General features: G+C 51.4%; 6 protein-coding genes across 6 annotated transcripts; 3 read left to right on the forward strand and 3 right to left on the reverse strand.

Moving 5' to 3' along the window:
• Positions 1-58: 58 nt before the first annotated feature.
• On the reverse strand, positions 59-851 carry AKAW2_60857A (putative isochorismatase family hydrolase; the record flags this gene model as incomplete). The annotated part of the gene is made up of 4 exons (XM_041693029.1): positions 59-584; positions 635-688; positions 751-766; positions 821-851. 4 exons carry the CDS (start codon positions 849-851, stop codon positions 59-61), a joined length of 627 nt encoding a protein of 208 aa, XP_041546355.1.
• Positions 852-1,128: 277 nt separating this feature from the next.
• On the reverse strand, positions 1,129-2,996 carry AKAW2_60858A (bifunctional hydroxyethylthiazole kinase/thiamine-phosphate diphosphorylase; the record flags this gene model as incomplete). Its single annotated transcript, XM_041693030.1, has 7 exons — positions 1,129-1,383; positions 1,441-1,541; positions 1,589-1,965; positions 2,022-2,435; positions 2,485-2,620; positions 2,670-2,846; positions 2,897-2,996. The coding sequence occupies 7 exons, from the start codon at positions 2,994-2,996 to the stop codon at positions 1,129-1,131; spliced, it is 1,560 nt and encodes a 519-aa protein (XP_041546356.1).
• A 2,161-nt stretch (positions 2,997-5,157) lies between these two features.
• On the forward strand, positions 5,158-6,432 carry AKAW2_60859S (translation initiation factor eIF5; the record flags this gene model as incomplete). Its single annotated transcript, XM_041693031.1, has 1 exon — positions 5,158-6,432. One exon carries the CDS (start codon positions 5,158-5,160, stop codon positions 6,430-6,432), a length of 1,275 nt encoding a protein of 424 aa, XP_041546357.1.
• Positions 6,433-6,895: 463 nt separating this feature from the next.
• Positions 6,896-10,570, reverse strand: AKAW2_60860A (uncharacterized protein; the record flags this gene model as incomplete). Its single annotated transcript, XM_041693032.1, has 2 exons — positions 6,896-10,489; positions 10,538-10,570. The coding sequence occupies 2 exons, from the start codon at positions 10,568-10,570 to the stop codon at positions 6,896-6,898; spliced, it is 3,627 nt and encodes a 1,208-aa protein (XP_041546358.1).
• Positions 10,571-11,136: 566 nt separating this feature from the next.
• Positions 11,137-14,213, forward strand: AKAW2_60861S (DNA ligase (ATP) CDC9; the record flags this gene model as incomplete). Its single annotated transcript, XM_041693033.1, has 4 exons — positions 11,137-11,435; positions 11,513-13,337; positions 13,387-13,617; positions 13,668-14,213. The coding sequence occupies 4 exons, from the start codon at positions 11,137-11,139 to the stop codon at positions 14,211-14,213; spliced, it is 2,901 nt and encodes a 966-aa protein (XP_041546359.1).
• A 673-nt stretch (positions 14,214-14,886) lies between these two features.
• On the forward strand, positions 14,887-17,565 carry dppV (dipeptidyl peptidase DppV; the record flags this gene model as incomplete). The annotated part of the gene is made up of 8 exons (XM_041693035.1): positions 14,887-14,954; positions 15,019-15,070; positions 15,128-15,366; positions 15,426-16,437; positions 16,491-16,713; positions 16,783-17,015; positions 17,108-17,319; positions 17,424-17,565. The coding sequence occupies 8 exons, from the start codon at positions 14,887-14,889 to the stop codon at positions 17,563-17,565; spliced, it is 2,181 nt and encodes a 726-aa protein (XP_041546360.1).
• Between the last annotated feature and the right edge of the window lie 557 nt (positions 17,566-18,122).

An 18,122-nucleotide genomic window follows, 5' to 3' on the forward strand; every position in this document is an offset into this window, starting at 1 on the left:
ATACTGTATACCTCCCTCGTAGCATACACACACACTATATAATAAATAAACCCACTACTTAAATCTTAGCCAACCCTTCCACCGCCCCCCTCGTCTCCTCCTTCATCTCCCTAACCAACCCACTCACCCCCCTAAACCCCTCATGTCCCGCATCCCCCAACATCTCAAACAACAAACTCTCACTCGTCGTCACTATCGCCCCCGCATCTCTCATCCTCGCCACCGCAACCCCCCTCTCCTCCTTATTCACACTACTCACCCCATCCAAGCACACATACACCCGATGTCCCCTCCGCAGCAGATCCATCGTCGTCTGCAACACGCAGATATGCGTCTCAATCCCCACGATGATCACATCCAATGCCTTTTCCCCTTTCTCGGGCGAGGGGAGGAGCGTTTCCATCTCGGGCGTTATCATTGAAAAGAGAGTTTTGTCCAAGTCGGCGCGCACGAGTGGGTTCGAGGTTAGGTGCGTGGTTAGTTCGGGCACTGTAGCGCCGAGTTTGTCCCGCGATTGCGTCGTGATGTAGATGGGTATGTTGAGGGGTGTGCTGGCGCGGAGGAGTTTGGTTGTTGTGCTTATACTATGGGTTGGTTAGGTGGTGATGGTGGTTTAGGGAGGGGCGGTAAGTACACTTTGGGAAATTCGTAGATCGCGTGTCGGAATTTCTCTTGGAGGTCGCAGATACTGGGTTTTGGTTTTTGGTTAGGGGGGTTGGAATGGGGAATGGGGAAGGTGGAAGGGCGTACAAGAGGGCTGGGTTGTCTGGTAGGTGGATTAGTTAGTTGGATTTGCTTGGGGGTAGGGTGGTGGACGTACTGATGCGGGTTACGCGGGATAGGGAGGCCATTTTTGATTGCTTTGTTTGAGTGTGCGTTCAATGGGTTTCGGTTTGGAATTGTTGGTTTGAGGGAGAGATGTAGTTGTGATGTGATGAGATGAGATAGATAGGGGAAGCGGGGAAGACGAGGAGAATTGGAGGTCAGGTGCGGGGAAGTTGGTGCCTAGGTTATCAGGCAGGTATTTTATACAGCTTATTCTTCTAAGTATTAAGTGGTGGCAACTGCTTTTGATTATCCAAGTCTATAATAAATCAGTTCTAATTTTTTTATCCAAATTATTCCCAATTACAGCTGTATCTCTTCCACCTTTGCCCGTCCGGCGAACCAGCTGTGGTCGCCTTTTAGAGCTGCTTGGCGGATGGCATACAGCTCGTCCAGGAACGCCGGTACGAAGCTGCCCGGTCCCTTTACGGTGTCCTTGGATGCCGCGTTCTCGGCGGCAATCTCGTACATCAGGATACCTGAAAGCACGGCGAGGAATTTGTCCTTGGGGTGGGTGGTCAAGAAGGCACCCGAGACGGTGCCTACGGCACAGCCGGTCTGGATTTCTTTGTTAGCATGCATGCTGTCTGTATTTGGTGGGAGGTGGAGACTTACGCCTGTCACTTGGCCGAGAAGCTCATGGCCATTGGAGACCGCGACGACGCGCTCTCCGTCGCTGAGATAGTCGGTGGCGCCGGTGAGGAGAACAATGTTGTCTACTGGGGTTAGCTATGTTTTTGTCAATTCGTGTAGTAAAACGTACGTTCTCTCCTGGCGAGATCACGTGCCAGTTGGGCTTTTTTGTGGCTGTCGAGGTTGCTGGGTCCGCTGTCGACACCACGCTGCGTTACGCCGCTGCTGCCATACACCTGACGGATCTCGCCTTCGTTGCCCTTGATGAGGTCAAAGTACCCGCCGGCCATGAGCTGGGTAACGGCTCCACGGCGGATGCTGGTGGCTGCGGCGCCAACGGGGTCGTACACTACGGGGTTGCCGCGCACGTTGTATGCTTTCAGGGCTTTCAGGTAGTTGGGGATGCTCTCGCTCGTGAGGGTGCCCATGTTGATGACCAGGGCACCGTCGAACTGGCAGAGATCGACGGCTTCATCTCCGTACGGTGACATAATTGGCGACGCGCCCCTAGATATCGTTGGCAAAGGTCATTGGTTGCATGGGAGCTTGCAGGGAAGAAATACATGGATAGCGCGATATTGGCGACAAAGTTGGCCACAACATAGTTGATCATGTTGTGTACCAGGGGGTGGCCCTTGACGACTTCCTGGACCACCTGAGGCACCTGTTCGAGCAGTGCGGAGGTGTCACGGGCAGGGGTGACAGCCTCGCTCCGGACGAAAGGGGGAGGGCTGGAGACGAGCTTCACGAACTCAGCAGCCGCGGCCTTCGGGTCATCTGCAGCCATGATGGCGCTGACGATCGCAACGCCATCCAGGGCCTTATGGGGAGCGCGGGACTGGTAGAGAACGCGCTGGACATTGGAAGCGTTGATTCCACCAATGGAGACAGTTCCAACATTGCGGCCCGACTCCGAGATGGCCTCAAGAATGGCCTGGGTGCCGGCTGTACCAATGATGGACTTGGTGTTGGTTTTCCTGCTCTCGTCAGTTATGCACACTTCTTCAAGACTATCTGGGGTCGTACGTCGGAGTAGCGAACATGGTGCCGATTCCGAGGTAGTCGGCACCTGCAGCAACAGCCTTCTGCGCCTCCTCGATAGAGGAGGCACTGATGCCGATGATGGCATTCTCGGGGAGAAGCTTCCTGGCTACCTCGATAGCTACGAGCAGTCAGAATACGGCGAGTAGACAGATTAAGTCCAGACATACCCATGTCATCTTGGCCCAAGTGGACACCCTCTACACCAGCCGCAAGAGCGACATCCACACGGTCATTGATGAGCAGAGGGACATTGTACTTCTTGGTGATTTGGTGCAGTTTCTTGGCGGTCTCTACTTGGACGCCCGTGTCACTTTTCTTGTCTCTATATTGGACAATCGTCACACCTACAACCAATCGTCAATGGTGAGAAAAATCCGCGAGAAGAACAATTCACCTCCTTTGACAGCTTCCTCGACGACAGCACACAGGTCACGGCCCTTGAGGATAGCCGGGGTTGAGTCGGTGACCAGGTATACCGAGAGATCCAGAGTCATTTTGTGGGAACTGGTTGGGCTCTAGTTAGATTCATGTGACGCACACAGTAGACTGAGAACTGCCAGCTTTGTGGGATCTAGTGGACGAGACAATAGTACTTACCGGCTATATTCAATTTACTGATAGTATGAGTCCCACGATGGTCACAACAGTATATTGGAGGCCCACGAGTCACAGGCAAGCGAGACTTGGATGGTGTTGGGAAGAGTGGGGTTTCACGGCCGAAGTTAGTCATGGCTAACCTTCGACATCATCTGCTCCCATTTCTCTCGCTTCTGTCTACACTATGAGGGTGAGGATAATTGTTACCTTCATGTCTTCTCACACAATGATACCATACTTAAATTCTATTATATTAATGCACGACCTAAAGGACGTTGGAGCTAGTCACTAGTGCTAACGCATTAAATTTTGCTGCTGAATGTCTATTCTCAGGATTGAAGTTGATGGTATACTTCACGATCAATATGTCTGATCACGAACTTACTAAATACTATTCTTGAGCTAGCACCTCCTACAGATGCATCAGGGAATGCTAAGTGGCCAGCTGCATCATTAAGTACTTCACCCCATGGCTACTGTGAAAGTTACTGATGCAGCAGAGTTGGTGTTATGCTGAAACTCCTGGCTCCACTTCGGATGGCGACAGTGATCCGCCGATGGCCGGCGTCTGCTCGTGCTTCTCACCCTGGACCAATGATCGAATTGTGCAGGCTCACACGGTCGCACAGGACAGACCAAAATACCGACCTAGAGGACACTGACTACCCGAAAGTTACCCCAAGAGTTGCCTAAGCCTATGTATCCGGTTTTAAATAGCAGGCAGGCCAATGCAGGGGTACAATTTGGAACTCGGACAGGCAACGACAATCCCATTGTATCTCTACCAGAAAGCATAAGCATGGTGAAGTCATCAGATGTACTGCTATCAAAGGTAGTCTGGCAAGTCTCTACACCCTAAAGTCTAAACACACGGAAGAAACGCCGTGCACGCTACTAGTTAGTAGTCGGACCCGAAGCACTGGGCTTGCAATGACCAATGGGTTCCACTGGAGAAGGACAGCACTGTCTGTACGCCGTTAGCAGACACAAAGCCAAATGATGTGCGACCTGGTTCTTCTCAAGTGAACAAGCCGAGTGACACTGAACCCTCTCCCAAGAAAAGGAGAAGGTCCAGTTAGAGTAAACGATAATTGGGGAACTACGAGTGAAGCGAGCGAAGACAAGAAGAAGGGAAAAAAGACCGAGACAATTAATATGGAGATAGTATTATTTCCGTCGAACAATATGAGACTTTTCTTAATGAAAGTGGCGCCTGGAGATGCCTCGGCTGACTCAGACGCGCGCATTTTTTCCTTCTTTTTTGCACTCGCCGTCTTTTCCGAATTTTACTGGTTGGGAGCCTTAGCAAATCGGCTCGGACTTTTCCCTTTTTTTGTTTGGGCTTTCACTTCCCTTTCTTTCCTTCTTTTCTCTCTCTCTTCTCTTCTTCTTCTTCTCTTCTTTCCCTCTTCCACCCACTTTCCAACTCATCCACCTTTCAGGTTTTTCTCATCACTATCTCATCAGCTTTGCAACGCTCTTGCGTATTAAAAGCTCTTTCCGCCAGGCTACCACTTTCGCCTGCTGGTTTCCCACACGTTTTGTTCACGCTCAAACCACTCTGGTTAGTTCCCTTCGCTTCCCCCCTCCGGCCCCTGCTGTCAGGCCTCCATCAGTATTACGAAGCTGACCGGATCGTCTTGCTTTCCTTTTCAACAGAAGAACCACCCGTTGGTTTCTCTCTCTTCCTGCCGGAGAAAGCCACTGAAAAAACAGAGTCGGTCGAGAACTTGTCTATGTATTCGTCCTGCGTCAGAGATCTCGATCACCACCTGCCGCTCAAGCTGCAATCGTTTCGCTTCACGTCGAAACCTTGTAGTATACATTCGAAGTCCTGTGGCTGAAAGCTAAGGGCTGCCGTATTCGCTGTGTCCATCATTCGACTCAACTAAAAAAATTTCGATCTCAACAACCGCCATCATTCCACCAAAATTAGGAATATTCCACGCATGTCTTGTTTTGTCAAGATATTCCTGGTCCAGAATCCCTCCCGCTTCTTCTTCATATAACCATCTCGTTTAGTCTCTTGAAGATTTTACCAATCAACCAACCGTCATCATGGCCACTGTCAACATTCGTCGGGATGTCTCCGATCCCTTCTACCGTTACAAGATGGAGCGCCTCCAGTCCAAGATCGAGGGCAAGGGCAACGGTATCAAGACCGTTGTTGTCAACTTGAACTCGGTCGCTCAGTCGCTCAGTCGCCCTCCGTCTTACGTGATCAAGTACTTTGGCTTTGAGCTGGGTGCTCAGGCCAACGCCAAGCCCACTGATGATCGCTGGATCATTAACGGTGCCCATGATGCCCCCAAGCTTCAGGACTATCTGGACGGCTTTATCTCCAAGTTCGTGCTGTGCAAGAAATGCAAGAATCCGGAAACGGATGTCATCATCAAGGACGAAAAGATCTTTTTGGACTGCAAGGCCTGTGGACAGCGCTCCGAGGTCGACTCCCGTCTGAAACTGAGCACCTTTATCATCCGCAACGGCGCGCAAGGCAAGGGAGGGAAGAAGGACAAGGCCTCGAAGAAGGCCCGTCGTGATCGAAACAAGGATAAGAATGACACCGCGAATGGCGACAAGGATGGCAGCCCCGGAGATAGCAACAACTCCGAGAACGGTGATGAGGAGAACGATGTCGCCCTGGAAGCAGGCAGCGATGACGAACTCACTCGCCGTATCAAGGCCGGTGCCAAGGACATCGAGGCCGAGGAGATCGATGATGATGAGTGGGCCGTTGACGTGTCGGAGGAGGCCGTCAAGGCTCGTGCTAAGGAGCTCCCCGATGATCTCAAGCGCTCTTTGGTTCTCGAGGATGGCGACGACGAGGGTGCCGATGGCCCCTCTGCCTACGATGAGCTTGGCAGCTGGATTCTCAACGCCGCTTCTGAGAAGGGCGGTGTCACCGCTGTTAGCGACGTCGACATCTACATGAAGGCCAAGGAGTATGGCATTGAGAACAAGCACAAGACCCTTGCTGTTCTGGCCCAGACCATCTTCGATGAGAAGATCGCCAAGCAGGTTCCTGCCCGTGCTGCCCTGCTGAAGAAGATGATCACCTCCGAGCGCCACGAGAAGGCCTTCCTGGGTGGAACCGAGCGCTTCGTTGGCAAGGATCACCCTGAGCTGATCGGCCAGGTCCCCGCTGTCCTGCTCAAGTACTACGAGCACGACCTCGTCTCTGAGGAGACCCTCAAGGCCTGGGGTTCCAAGGCTAGCAAGAAGTACGTCGACATCTCGACCAGCAAGAAGGTCCGCAAGGCTGCCGAACCCTTCCTCGAATGGCTCGAGAACGCCGAGAGTGAGGAAGAGAGCGATGAGGACAGCGAGTAGATCAGTGGCTCGGCTTGCCGTGCCCTCTGTCTGCTCAGTGGACAATTTTCGGGACCTATTGATTTTGTCGCGTGATTGTTTCGTTTGTTCCAACTGATCTCCGCTCTTTTCGGATGTGATAGTTTCGCTCTGCCTATTGTTTGTTCCAGAAGTTGAAATAAGCTCAAAGAAAAAACATTGGTTTTAGGTAGCTGCTAATCAATCGCCCTGCATATTTATGCCTTAATCGTCATTCTTCCCAGTAGACCCTAGACTTCCCCCTTAGATTTGTTACTAGACTCAATAGCGCCTTCCACTTCTCCATCTCCGTCACTTCGACTGAATACCTTGAAGAACAGGAGCCACCTCTCGTTACAAGTACTACCGAACCAGACATCACAAAATACGCAAGTAGTTCTATTTTCTTACCTACACTATCCAACACAACTCCAAACACATAACCTCTTTACTATGTATGATCTACCTAAAACGCCACCTCCGCGAACCTCAACCCCGTCCCCGGCATAGCCCATCCCTTCAACGTCTCCTCTTCCTCATCCTCAACAACCTCACAAATCAAAGGAGCCCGAGCCTGACCCCTTGTCGTCACAGCAGTAGTAGTAGTAGTCCTCTTACTCTTCTCCACCACCCGCCTGACCGCCGCCCTCTCCTCCTGGAAAATAAACCAGGTTAGATCGGCATTCCACGTCTCCATAGCCTGGATGACATTCTCGACTGAGTCGATTTCCACATCCAGAGATGATGATGTTGCTGTTGCACTTTCTGCTGGCTGAGTAGTAGTAGCAGTAGGTTTATTGCTGCGCGTCCGGGAGGAGTAATACTCCGGTCCAGCATACCGCACTATCCATGCCGCTAGGAACTCGCAGATCCTGTCCCCGATGGATAATGGTAGGCGGACGTGCGTGAGGAGCGTGATGAATAGGGGGACTAGTGCGCGCCAGAGGGCGTGGTGGGGGGTGAATGCGCGGGTCCCGTGGGTGCCGGTGGTGGTGAGGGAGAGGGAGGGGGTGAATGGTGATGTTGATGTTGATGTTGATAGGGTTATGGTGGTGATGGTGGTTGTGTCTTGTTGGGATTGGGATAGAGATTGTTGTTGTTGTTGTTGTTGTTGTTGTTGTTGTTGGGCACGTCTTTCCATGGCCTTTTCAGCGTCTTGACGGACTTTGTCCCATACGCGCGTGTAGAGCCGCTCCCAGCGGGGAAATTCGGTTTCGATGCGCGAGGCCATAAAGTCGCCGGCGGATTTGCACATGGTTTCGATGGCTTTGCAGGCTGTGGTGGTGACGAAGGTTTCTTCTTGGAAGGAGAATTCGGTGGGGGATTGTTTGAGGGTGGTGGTGATGAGGTCGGTGGATTTGGGACCTGTGGTTGGTTGGGAGGTGGTCAGGGAGGATGGGAAGCTGATTCGGGCGGATACGGCGGGCCAGAGGTCGTTGATTAGTGGGAGGAAGCTGTTTTCGTGCGCGGCGAGGGTGGGGAAGACGTCGATGAGGATGGTGAGGAGGGAGCGGCGGAGGTAGGGGGATGGGGAGGAGAGGTGGGATGGGATGGATTGGATGATGTGGAGAAGGAGGTTGTGTGGTTTGCTTAGAGGCTTTTCGCTGTCTTCGGCTTCGCGGGGTGGGGGAAGAGGTTCGTCTGGGTCGTCTTCTTCTTTGAGGAGGTCGTCGATGGTGGTGTTGAAGTCGGGTGCTTGCTGCTTGGGCTTCTCGGGGTCCTTTGTCCAGGGCCTTTTTGGGTGTGGGATGATATCGTCGACGTCTCCGAGGTCTTCGGTTAGTTTTGCACGCTTCGCTTTGCGATTGCTGAGGTCCTGGACGAGTGTGGAGATTTGTAGTCTTTCGTATGGCTTCTTGTGGTGGTCAATATTGCTGGCTTTGCCGTTGTCGATTGTGAGGAAGGAGGGGCTTTTAGTGCCTTCTTCGACGATGGCGGCGAGAGTCCGGAACATCATCTCGACGAGTTTGGGATAGCCATGGTACATGTCGAGTATGCTGAAGATTGAGTCCACTAGGTCGTCGAGGTAGGGAATGAGTCGTACGCCGGACAGCTTGACCATCATTAGGAGGACCTGGGGCGGGTAAGGTGAGACGTCAAAGGTGTTGAGCTTTAGGGCCACGGAGTTCACGAGATAGTCAACGTTTTCGACAATCATTGTGCTGGCATCTCCATAATTGCAGGCCGTTGTAAGAATGTTGAGGCACGTCATAGCATGCCTTTGGAGACTCGAGTTGCTGGATGCTAGTAATTGAAGGACGGGGTATAATGCGTCCATCAACTCTGGGCGAAAGGCCTCCCCGAGCTGCTGGGCCTGAAGGGCAACGGCTTCTAGCGCAAGTGCCTGTACCCGCCAGTCTCTAGACTCGTCGACTAGGGGCTCGTTGAGTATGGGTAATGAGACGTAGTATAATTCTTCAATCATGCCAGCTCGTGACAAACGTTGACCTGAAGGTTCGAGCTCATCTGTGGAGATGAAATCATCGAAGATAGATGTGAGTTGCGTGTTGCTCTTCAGGAATGTGAGACCCAGCCAGAGAGGTGCAATAAGAGCATTCCCCCTCTCTTGGTGAACCCGGTTGACAACCAGACGTGTGATCTCGCTACCAGACTCCGATGCGTTGAGTCTGATAATCATGGATTGCAAATCATTCAGCGTTTGTTGCTGGCTTCTGTGCTCGAGAATGACCGGAGCAAACGAGACCGATTTAACCCCATGATTGAGAACTTCCAGAGTCTGGCTGTTTGCAACATCAGAACTGAGAGGCTGGAGAGCATTTGTCGAACTGTTCAGAGATGCGGCCACACTGTCGCAAATGCCTGACGCTAGGCTAGCTGCAAGGAGATCGGATCCGGATTGTACCTGCGACAAAACTTGAAAGGCAGTTGATATCTGCTTAACAGCCCACTGCTTCGCCGTTTCGTCGTTGCTCTGCATGGTCCTCGGAAAGGCAGTGACCCACGTATGAAGAGAGTTCTTCAAAGAGTCAATCACGGCTGGATAAGTCGTGGCATGATGTCTAAGTGCAACGAATGCCCCATTCGGCACCTGGTTTTCATCCACGTTCGACAATACAACAACAGTCTCAATGATGATGGGTAGTGCCTCCTGTAATGTTTCCTGGCAGTCTTCTACTATCATCAAGCAGAGTTCCAACAGTGCTGTCTGCACCTCAGGCCGGTCATGCCGCCTTACTTGGGTAACATTTGCAAGAGCAAGTTTGATTTGTGTAGCAGTAGCTTTGAGCCAAGAGGCATCAAGAACCAGCTGATCATCTGAGTTTTGGGAAGGGGCTGACTTCTCTGAACTTTTGGAAACTTGATCGTTCAGTACCGTCCTTAGGAGGTAGTTAAAAATTTGTAAGCAGACCGACAGAAGCTTATATGATCGCCGGACCTGAGTAGACGGCTTTATGATCTTTGTCAGAGTCGAGACCGTCCGTGGCATAATACTTGCGAGCACTACTCGATCTGTGATACGCTGAAAGAGTGCTTGAAGCGCTTTGGCTGCTGAAATGCAGAGTTCGTCTGACCCCTCATCTGCGGCACCCTCGAGCATAAGATAGACCATCTGGTCAACAATAGTTGCAGTGCCGACTTCATGGTAAATAGTCTGCTTAGCAACAGGTCCATCTAGAACATTGAAGATAGTGAGAAGACAGTTGAACCCCGCAATGGCGAGCTCTGGTGACCGAGTCTGTGTTGAATTGGTTTCACCTGATTTATTCGGCGTGCCACCCACGATCAAGGTTAACAGAATGATGAGCTGCTTGCCCATCTGTGGCGACAAGCGCCTTCCCCATCCTTTTTCAACAAGGATGCGCAGGCACTTGACGGAAAGTTCCAGGCAGTTGACAGGAGACCTTTGGGTTTCATTGAAGATGTGACATAGCGGGAAGAATGCATATTCTGCTAACTTCTCATCTAAAGCATCTTTACGAGCAAGGTCGTCCAGTACGTTGTAAACCGGTTGGAGGGCTCGAAAGACATCGTTTGGAGTTGCTTGTCGCCCACGGAATCGCAGGCCCACCGAGCTGAGCTCAACACATGGTGGTTTAAGCTTCTATTCATTAGCAAGCAAATTGATGCCATAAAGTACACTACATACCTTGCTGAAAGCTTCCTGTCTAGAGATCTCCATTGGTATGATTAGAGATGCTATCAAACTAGACGTGCATCCAATCGCTTAACAGCCATCTGATATGCAACCCAGATATGGAAGATGCACGACTTCGGGCCAAATGCTGGAAATCCGAAGATGGCCGATGCTGCCTTACAGACCAGGCCATTATCGATAGTTTCTCGCCGCCTTCGCCCCCACATTCTGCCAATGATATAAGGCGGTGTGATGTGGGTGTTTGCAGTGTTTGACTGTAGCTCTTCGTAGCGCATTCAACAGATCACATTGGACTCGACTATAAAGAAAGTTTTCAAACTATAAAGGCGCTTAAAACTTGACAGTCTGTCATCCTCGTTTTGTCTTTGAATTTGGCTGCAAGTGGCGTATGGTTCTTCCCTGCTACAGTTGATCACGTGACCTTAATGGATCTCGCGTCACGTCACGTCGCGTTCCCGTTTAAGCAATGGAAGGCTCCGTGAAGGCAGCAGTAGATGTCGACTTGGGTGCCTGATTTCCGGAACTCGACTCTCGTGCATATAAAACGCTACATTGCCAGTTTAGGATGAGGGACGTTTGAGATAACGTCTATGCCCGCTAATCGCCCTTCAGCGTTTCTTGCGCCACTGTTACGATATTCTTGCAGGAGACCTGCTCCGGCGCCTTCGCAATTTGAGTCGCCTTTCTACACTAGCGACTTGACCTTGTCACGGATAGGCTCGCCATTACTTCTGTCGCAAACAAGGCAATTTGAAGTATATCAGCAGCTGAGAAGGACTTATAGTGGCATTGGTTCAAGCGCAACGCGGTCGTCGCTCATAATGGCAGATTCAAAAGGCAGGAAGCAAGCTACCCTGGGGTATGTTCGGGATTCCCAGTTGACTATAGGGTGCGTCTGTGTAAATGGACCTCGGATGCATCTGTAAGTCCTAATGTATGGATTGCTAATATTGGTTTGAACAACAGGCGATTTTTCGGCTCGAATTCAGACCCTAAAGAAGCTCCCAAGAAGCAGACCACGCTGTCGTTTTCGAACAAGAAGAGCAAAGCCGCTAAACAGGATAGTGAATCGGAAACAGCGCAAGATCCGGAGCCTGTCAATGGGCATGGAACTAATGGGGACGCGAATGGTGGCGCCGACAGAGTAGACCCGGCCACAGAGTCGAAGGCAGACGAGCCTGCCGATCAGAACAAGTTGAAGAGAGAAAACAGCAGCGAGGATGAAGATAGTGATATCCAGCCTGTCAATAAGCGCCGCCGCAAGACATCCCGAGGGGACGAAGCTACCGCCGCCCCCAAACGAAAGTCCCCATCGCCTAAAAGCCCTAAGAAGCGGTCGCAGTCGAAGGAGCCCTCGCCACCAGCTGTCATTGAGAAGGCATCAGGCGAGAAGACACCGCAGAAAGAATTGAGCGTCTCGGATGATGAAGTAGCGGAGGAGGAGGCACAGTCTGCGAGTGAGGACGAAGAGAAGCCCGAGGTGAAGAAGAAAAAGATTGAGAAGGCTCAGGCTACATTGAAGGCAGCTGGAAACGAGCCTTATCCTGACTGGAAAGCTGGCGACCCAGTTCCGTATGCCGCGCTCTGCACCACATTTTCCCTGATCGAGATGACGACGAAACGTTTAGTGATCCTGGCTCACTGCTCTCTCTTCCTTCGTCAAGTATTGCGACTAACACCCCAAGACCTTCTCCCTACCGTTCAACTCATGATCAACAAGCTGGCCGCGGATTATGCTGGCATTGAACTCGGCATCGGCGAGTCCTTGATTATGAAGGCTATTGGTGAGAGTACCGGACGTAGTCTGGCAGTGATCAAGACAGACCAACATGAAATCGGAGATCTTGGCTTGGTAGCTGCCAAAAGTCGGTCCAACCAGCCAACTATGTTCAAGCCGAAGCCATTGACTGTTCGTGGAGTGCACGAAGGTCTCCTTGGTATTGCCAAGGTCCAGGGCCATGGTTCTCAGGATAAGAAGATTTCCGGTATTAAGAAGCTGCTTTCGGCAGCTGACGCAGCAACCGCAGGCAAAGGAAGCAAAGGCATCGATATCACCAAGGACAAAGGTGGACCTAGCGAAGCGAAGTACATTGTTCGATTCTTAGAAGGAAAGCTTAGACTTGGGCTGGCGGAGAAGACTGTGCTTGTTGCCCTTGCCCAAGCTGTTGTCGCACACGAGGCCGCTATGGAGGGCCAGAAGACTCCCTCTGCTGAGAAATTGGCAGAAGGTGAGGCGATTTTGAAGACTGTTTACAGCGAACTGCCGGCGTATGAAGTGATTATACCAGCCATCCTCGAACATGGCCTCTCCAATCTGCCCAAGGTTTGCAAGCTGCAGCCGGGAATTCCCCTCAAACCCATGCTTGCCAAGCCCACCAAGTCCATCACAGAAGTTCTTGATCGGTTCGAAGGAAAGGAGTTCACCTGCGAGTACAAGTACGATGGGGAACGAGCCCAAATCCACTACGTCGCCCCTGACTCGATCCACCAATATCCGGGTGCGACAGCCACCTTGAAGAAGGATTCCAAGGGCCTCAGTGCGATCTTTTCGCGTAATTCTGAGGACCTATCGAAGAAGTACCCTGACGTTCTAGCCAAGCTTGATGGCTGGATCAAAGAGGGTGTCCAGAGTTTTGTACTAGACTGCGAGACTGTTGCTTGGGATACGGAGAACAAGAAGGTTCTGCCTTTTCAACAGCTCATGACTCGCAAGAGGAAAGATGTCAAAGCGGAAGATGTCAAGGTCAAGGTTTGCGTATTCGCCTTCGACCTTCTGTTCCTGAATGGCGAGGTAAGTTTTACTTGCAGTTGCGTCTTCGACTCCGCTAACTGTCAGATAGCCTACGGTCAAGAAGTCGCTACGAGAACGCCGTGAGCTGTTACATGATTCTTTCCAGGTGACGGAAGGAGAATTCCAGTTCGCTCAGTACGGAAACACCAATGTACTGGATGAGATCCAGACACTGCTTGATGATAGTGTCAAGGCATCATGTGAAGGTCTGATGGTCAAAATGTTGGATACAGAGGAAAGTGGCTACGAGCCTAGTAAGCGGAGTCGGAATTGGCTCAAGGTAAGCCTCACTTGATAGAATCGACGATCTGTCTGCTAACAATGGAATAGGTCAAGAAGGATTATCTCAGTGGAGTCGGTGACTCCCTCGATCTTGTTGTACTAGGTGCCTATCATGGCCGAGGCAAGCGTACATCGGTCTACGGTGCATTCCTCTTGGCTGCGTACAACTCAAGTACGCAAACATATGAGACGATCTGCAACATCGGCACGGGATTCTCGGAAGCGATCCTGGAAGAGTTCTACAATGCACTCTCCCCTCTGACGATTGATCGGCCCAAGCCCTTCTACTCCCATTCCAACGTGCCCAAAGACCAGCCCGATGTATGGTTCGAACCGCGGTTGGTGTGGGAGGTGAAAACTGCGGATTTGACACTCAGTCCCCGTTACAAGGCGGCGGCGGATGAGTTCATGGGGACGACTGGGGGAGGAAAGGGTGTATCTCTTCGCTTCCCCCGGTTCATAAAGTCCCGAGACGATAAGAAGCCCGAGCAGGCAACGACCACGCGGGCCGTGGCGGAGATGTACCGCAAGCAAGAAGCGGTCCAGAAGGAGAATGCTGGCAAGGGAGGAGTGGATGATGATTTTGAGTACTGAAGCGCGGAGTTCCTGCATGTCTTTCACGACTTGGGAGGTATATGTACATCTAATGCCGTTGGGTTCAGGATACCCACAATAAAGTGTTTCTGCTATTGCTTTTGCATTGTTAGAGTTCGAGGGCTGCTCTGTAAGGGCCCATTCCGTTGGGGTCAAGGATAATGTCTCAGCCTGAGGTGAGAATAGCAATATACACTCAAGCTTTCTCAATTCGATGCACAAATTGCAAACATCTCCCTTGCTGTTGGTAAAGTCTCCCTTTCCAGACGGAATTTCTACGGGTCTCAAGTGAGTCCACTGCCCCTCGCCATCTACTGAATCCTCCCCAAACGATGGCGTCCGAATAGGCTTTACGGACGCCACAGTTGCTCCAGGCCATTTCCAAGTAAAAAAGAATGATTGATGGAATGGCAGGCCGCTAACAAATGGGATCAGTTGGTTCTCTCAGATCGGCAGGGTCAGCACAGTGCTTGGGCTGTTCCTCCGGCCCTCCCTTGCTTCAAGCTGGCCCCGATTTGGCAGCTCGTGAAGCTCAGCCCGACATTCAGCCAGCCAGGAGATAACTCCCACCCTTCCGCTGGGCATAAATTGATCCTGGCAGCCATGTCATGCTGATCTTGGCTCGAGGACCAGTCACTCCTTTTTCCCCGACAATCACATCAAGTCCTCGAGGATGGGTGCTCTTCGGTGGCTGTCCATCACGGCGGCTGCGGCCTCCGCAGTGTCAGCCCTGACCCCGGAGTGAGTATTTCAGAACATTGTAAATTGACCAGATTGTGCATGGCTAACAGGTCTATCTGCACAGACAGATGATCGGTGCCCCGCAGAGAGGTGAAGTCATACCAAACCCGTCCGGTGTATGTCGATTGCCAATTCCAGCTACACAACAAAGCATTATACGCTGACACGACCAGGACACTGGTTTATTCTCGACCTCCCAATGGTCCTTCGACAGTCATTCTAGCAGTACCTGGTGGAGCTTGATCGACCTGGAAACAGGCGAGATCACCACTCTTACCGATGATAGCGACATTGAGGAGATTATCTGGCTTGGTTCGGACAGTTCTACGCTCCTCTACATCAACAGCACCAATGCCCAGATTCCCGGTGGCGTGGAGCTGTGGATTGCGGACACCTCTGACTTTGCAAACGCGTTGGTTCAGGCCTTTTAACGATGCTTCTGCCAGCCGATGCTAATCCTACCTGATGCAGTTACAAGGCAGCCTCTCTCTCCGCCGGTTTCCTCGGCATCAAATCAACCGTGACAGATTCCGGTGACGTGCATTTCATCCTGCGTGGAAAGTCCTATCCCAATGGAACGGCCTACAACGATCAGCTCGCAGAGACCTATCCCAGTACAGCCCGCATCTACGACAGCATCTTTGTGCGCCACTGGGACACTTACCTGACCACCGCCTCCCACGCCGTATTCTCCGGCACTCTGCAGAGCTCGACCAGCGATGACGGCAGTGTTCAGTACACCTCTTCAGGGGGATTGACGAACCTGGTCAACCCAGTCAAGGGTGCCGAAAGCCCATTCCCTCCATTTGGAGGCAACGACGACTATGACCTCTCGCCTGACGGCAATTGGGTTACCTTCAAGAGCAAAGCCCCAGAGCTGCCTCTTGCTAACAACACGGCTGCCTATGTTTATCTCGTTCCGCACGACGGCTCCGCGACTGCTTTTGCCGTTAACGGCCCTGATAGTTCTGCAACCCCGGAGGGAGTTGAAGGCGAATCTAACAACCCCGTGTTCTCCCCCAGCAGCGATAAAATAGCATACTTCCAAATGGCGACCAATACATACGAGTCGGACCGCAACGTGCTATACGTGTACTCCATCACCGATGACACCATCACACCCCTTGCAAAGGACTGGGACCGGTCTCCCTCCTCCGTGACATGGATCGACGATGACAACCTCGTCGTGGCAAGCCAAGATCTAGGACGAACCAGACTATTCGCCATCCCAAGCGATGCAGGAGACGACTTTACGCCCACAAACTTCACAGACAGCGGCACCGTATCGGCTCAATACGTCCTATCCAACTCTACGCTCCTCGTCACATCCAACGCCTTCTGGACAAGCTGGAGCGTCTACACCGCCAGCCCAGACGACGGCGTGATCAACACACTGGCCTCAGCCAACGAGATCGACCCCGAGCTCAGCGGTCTCAGTTCCTCCGACTTTGAAGAGTTCTACTTTGACGGCAACTGGACTACCGTAAATCTCCCTCCCCAATGATATACCAAAAACATATACTAACCCCACCCCAGCTCCAAGGATGGCTCACCTACCCCCAAGACTTCGACCCATCGAAGAAATACCCCCTCGCCTTCCTCATCCACGGCGGCCCCGAAGACGCCTGGGCCGATACCTGGAACCAGAAATGGCACTCCAAGGTCTTCGCCGACCAGGGCTACGTCGTCGTCCAACCAAACCCCACGGGGAGCACCGGGTTCGGCCAACAGCTCACAGACGCCATCCAACTGAACTGGAGTATGCCCATTCCCTTAATTCCCTCTCCCTCTTATACACACAGCTAACATATGAAATCAACCACTAAAGCCGGCGCCGCCTTCGACGACCTAACCAAAGCCTGGCAATACGTGCACGACACCTACGACTTCATCGACACGGACAACGGCGTCGCCGCGGGCCCCAGCTTCGGCGCGTTCATGATCACCTGGATCCAGGGCGATGACTTTGGACGCAAGTTCAAGGCGCTGGTTAGCCATGATGGTCCGTTTATTGGTGATGCGTGGGTCGAGACGGATGAGTTGTGGTTTGTTGAGCATGAGGTAAACCCCAACCCCAACCCCCCTCCCTCTCTCCTCCCCTATACACACATAATATATTATACTACATAATATTAACACAAATTATGATCCAGTTCAACGGCACCTTCTGGCAAGCCCGCGACGCATTCCACAACACGGATCCATCCGGTCCCAGCCGCGTCCTCGCATACAGTACCCCCCAGCTCGTCATCCACAGCGATATGGATTATCGGATTCCTGTGGCGAATGGGATTGGATTGTTTAATACGTTGCAGGAGAGGGGTGTGCCTAGTCGGTTTTTGAATTTCCCGGATGAGGATCATTGGTACGTTTTATACCTTTTTTCTTTATTTTTCCCTTTCCATCCCTTAATGGGATGGCGATTTCGAGAAAGGGGGTATTTTGCTAATTTGGCTGTGTTTTGTGTAGGGTCACCGGGCAGGAAAATAGCCTTGTTTGGTATCAGCAGGTGCTGGGATGGATTAATCGGTATTCCGGGGTGGGAGAGTCGAATCCGGATGCGATCAGTTTGGAGGATACGGTTAATCCGGTGGTGGATTTGAATCCGTGATCTTTTTTTCTATTTCACTAGGCACTAGTTGTGGTGATGTTCGGAAATGGATGAATAAATACTAACTAACTAGTATTGCCTGTTTGCAGTGGTGGTTAGTTGGTAGATTACGAGATGATGGATGCATGAGATGAAAGACTTCATTAATGATGAAAAAAAACTGCTACTGTTGTATGTCAATTTATTCTGGTAGTGATTTGATAACTACCTACTGTCTGTCAACTGCTATGCTAACATACCAAAGAACCACATACAATCGGTCATCAATTTCTTGTGCTTTCTTCTCTTCTGTTTCTTCCACCTCACATCAACTAAACCAACATCAAGGACAGCGCAGGAAAGGATCTGGTATCTGAACGGAACAACTGAAAGAAACAATCATACACAAGCTTTTGTACAATCAGACCATGAGAATCAGTACAGCTTTCTCTTTCAGCCTTTCCAACTGAAGAAGGGCAGAGGATAATATAATGATGATAACTTAGAAACGAAACGGATTCACTCATTCAGATAGATTGCTTCATCAGAACAATTTATACCCAGAATTCGAAGAAGCA

The sequence above is a fragment of the Aspergillus luchuensis genome, chromosome 6 (genome assembly GCF_016861625.1).
Source record: "Aspergillus luchuensis IFO 4308 DNA, chromosome 6, nearly complete sequence".
Taxonomy (NCBI): Eukaryota; Fungi; Ascomycota; class Eurotiomycetes; order Eurotiales; family Aspergillaceae; genus Aspergillus; species Aspergillus luchuensis.